We start from the raw sequence: 2,096 nt of genomic DNA on the forward strand, positions 1-2,096 counted from the left end.
CATTAAGATCCAAAATTCTGAGATTAAAGTCAGAATTCCAGATTTTTTCCACATATTAAACTGAAATAATATTTAAAAAATCAAACTTTTTTTTTATTTTTTCAGTGGCCCTAATCCTCTTCCGTATGTATGCTACAAGTCCAGCATTGTTTGCCAAACTGATGCAGGCCTGCCACCGAGTAATGGTCTTGCCTTTTGTTTAAGTCGTGTCCCGATCCGATTCACCTTTTCTCTTTCTTTCCTTAAAGTCTAAAAGTTTTCTTTGATCACCGATGTAGCTGTTGGTGCCGATGGCCTCACTTTGGGCGGCCATGAAATGGTTCATTTTACTGTGAAAACTAAAGCAGACTGACGTAAAATTTACAAGTGTGGTTTTCTGACTAGAAACAACAGGGCAAGATAACAGACCCGTCAGCCATCTGATTAAAATATTTTGGTAAAAAGCTTATTTAATTAGTTTCCAATCCCCGAGTACATGGCTGGAATCTGCACCTTTTAGCTCCTTATGTGTCTTTCTGGCCCTTTTCTAATTTAGGTGTTAGCAGCATTTTTAAATATAAAGATTTCATTGTTTGTTGTTTTTATCAAAATAAGCATAAATATCCACAAAAGAATGAATTTTTTTCAGCTAATTTTTTTCTTTATCTCTCTCATTGGTCACAGATTATGTGCTACAAAAATGTTTGTTTTCTTTTCATTCAACTTTCATGTTTATCTCTTTGTTCTAATCAGTGTAAATAGAAATACAATGATCACACTTTCATAGAACAGCTTATTTAATTTTCAGCGTAAAAAGGTAGAAATTACTCTTTGACTTGTAAAGATGGCCGATCTCTACCCTTAATCAATCAGGTCAGTTGTTACTGCGGTTAAAAATGTGTCAAACTTTTCCTCATGCTGTGAAGCATAAATCTTCAACAATTAATCTCTCTTTGCAAAAAAATAATATGAACTTATTTTGACATTTAATTGAAAATCCCAGGACTTTCTAATCATCTCCTGACAGAAAGAGACACGAATAAGGAGGAATTTGGTGAAGGTCACATATTTAAATATAGCGATCCAGTTTCATCGGATAACTGAAGTTTTTTCTCGGTTTATTTCCTCTTAAAAAGTTCTGCTAAACAGGACTTTGCTGGAAGTTTTTGTCACACATCGTCCCGTTAATCTTTCGCTCTTTACTTCCTCTTTCAGTATGTCTGTGTCTGCTGGGTGAAAGGTGCAATAAAAACCGACACACACATCAGCTGTCATTTCCAATCTGGTCTCATCCAAGCATAGTTTCAGCTCTGGCATGCAGAGGCGTTCCAAGGTGAAATCCCAAGACGGATCATTGTTTCCCGTTGACACTTGGGCTGGGCTGTCCTGTTGGGACACGCTCAGATCCACTAATAGGAGTCACGCTGCCTCTCCCTGTGTTCAGTGACACAGAATAAGTCAATCCAAATCGATGCGCTTGTGTCGTAGCGCTGCCTCTGTGATAACCAGCAAGCCTTTTGTCAGTTTTTATTGTTCTCCTTACAGACGCTTTTTCTTGCTCAAAGTGAAAACTTTTTGTTAGAAAGTGAAATCCAAAGCATGCAGTTGTGAAACATCCCCTGTAACAAATTGTGCAACCAACTCTTTGAACCCGTCTGTCTGAACACGTTGAAAGGATCCGATACAGATTCTGGCGTATTGTTTCATAACTGCCATGGTGGTGGTTGGATAAGCCCCTTCAAAAGCCTCCAACAGAAACTAAACATGAGATTTAACGGTCGAAGTTTTGAACAAAGCTTTGTTTTGATTAACTGTTTAGCCAAGCAGTTTGAAAATGAAACTTTTAAGGTTGTTAAAATGTGAATGTATGTTCTGATTGTTTGTGGTTACGGTTTAGGAGCTGACAGGTCAGCTGCCTAAAGATTACCCTCTGCTACCAGGAGAGAAGCCTCCACAGGTTCGCCGACGTATCGGAGCAGCCTTTAAACTGGACGAGGAAAACATCCCTCAGGGATCAGAGGTACGTGATGCATATTTGAAGGCCTATGAGTTATTCTCCAAAGCTTAAAGTCGTAGGGAAGTCATATTTAAATGTCAAATCATTCTGGCTTAGACAT

The 2,096-nt window shown here is 38.4% G+C and overlaps 1 protein-coding gene across 4 annotated transcripts in view; it reads left to right on the forward strand.

Annotated features, from left to right (window-relative positions):
- Positions 1–2,096, forward strand: part of LOC107100812 (uncharacterized protein C1orf106 homolog) — a 36,001-nt gene that overhangs the window by 27,370 nt on the left and 6,535 nt on the right. For all 4 annotated transcript variants that reach the window (XM_015399457.1, XM_015399458.1, XM_015399455.1 and 1 more), the window contains exon 4: positions 1,877–1,999. In XM_015399457.1, the coding sequence (XP_015254943.1) occupies positions 1,877–1,999 (123 nt within the window). The remainder of the gene's footprint in view (positions 1–1,876; positions 2,000–2,096) is intronic.

This window comes from Cyprinodon variegatus, unplaced genomic scaffold (assembly GCF_000732505.1).
Source record: "Cyprinodon variegatus isolate N-32 unplaced genomic scaffold, C_variegatus-1.0 Scaffold1014, whole genome shotgun sequence".
NCBI classification, from domain to species: Eukaryota; Metazoa; Chordata; class Actinopteri; order Cyprinodontiformes; family Cyprinodontidae; genus Cyprinodon; species Cyprinodon variegatus.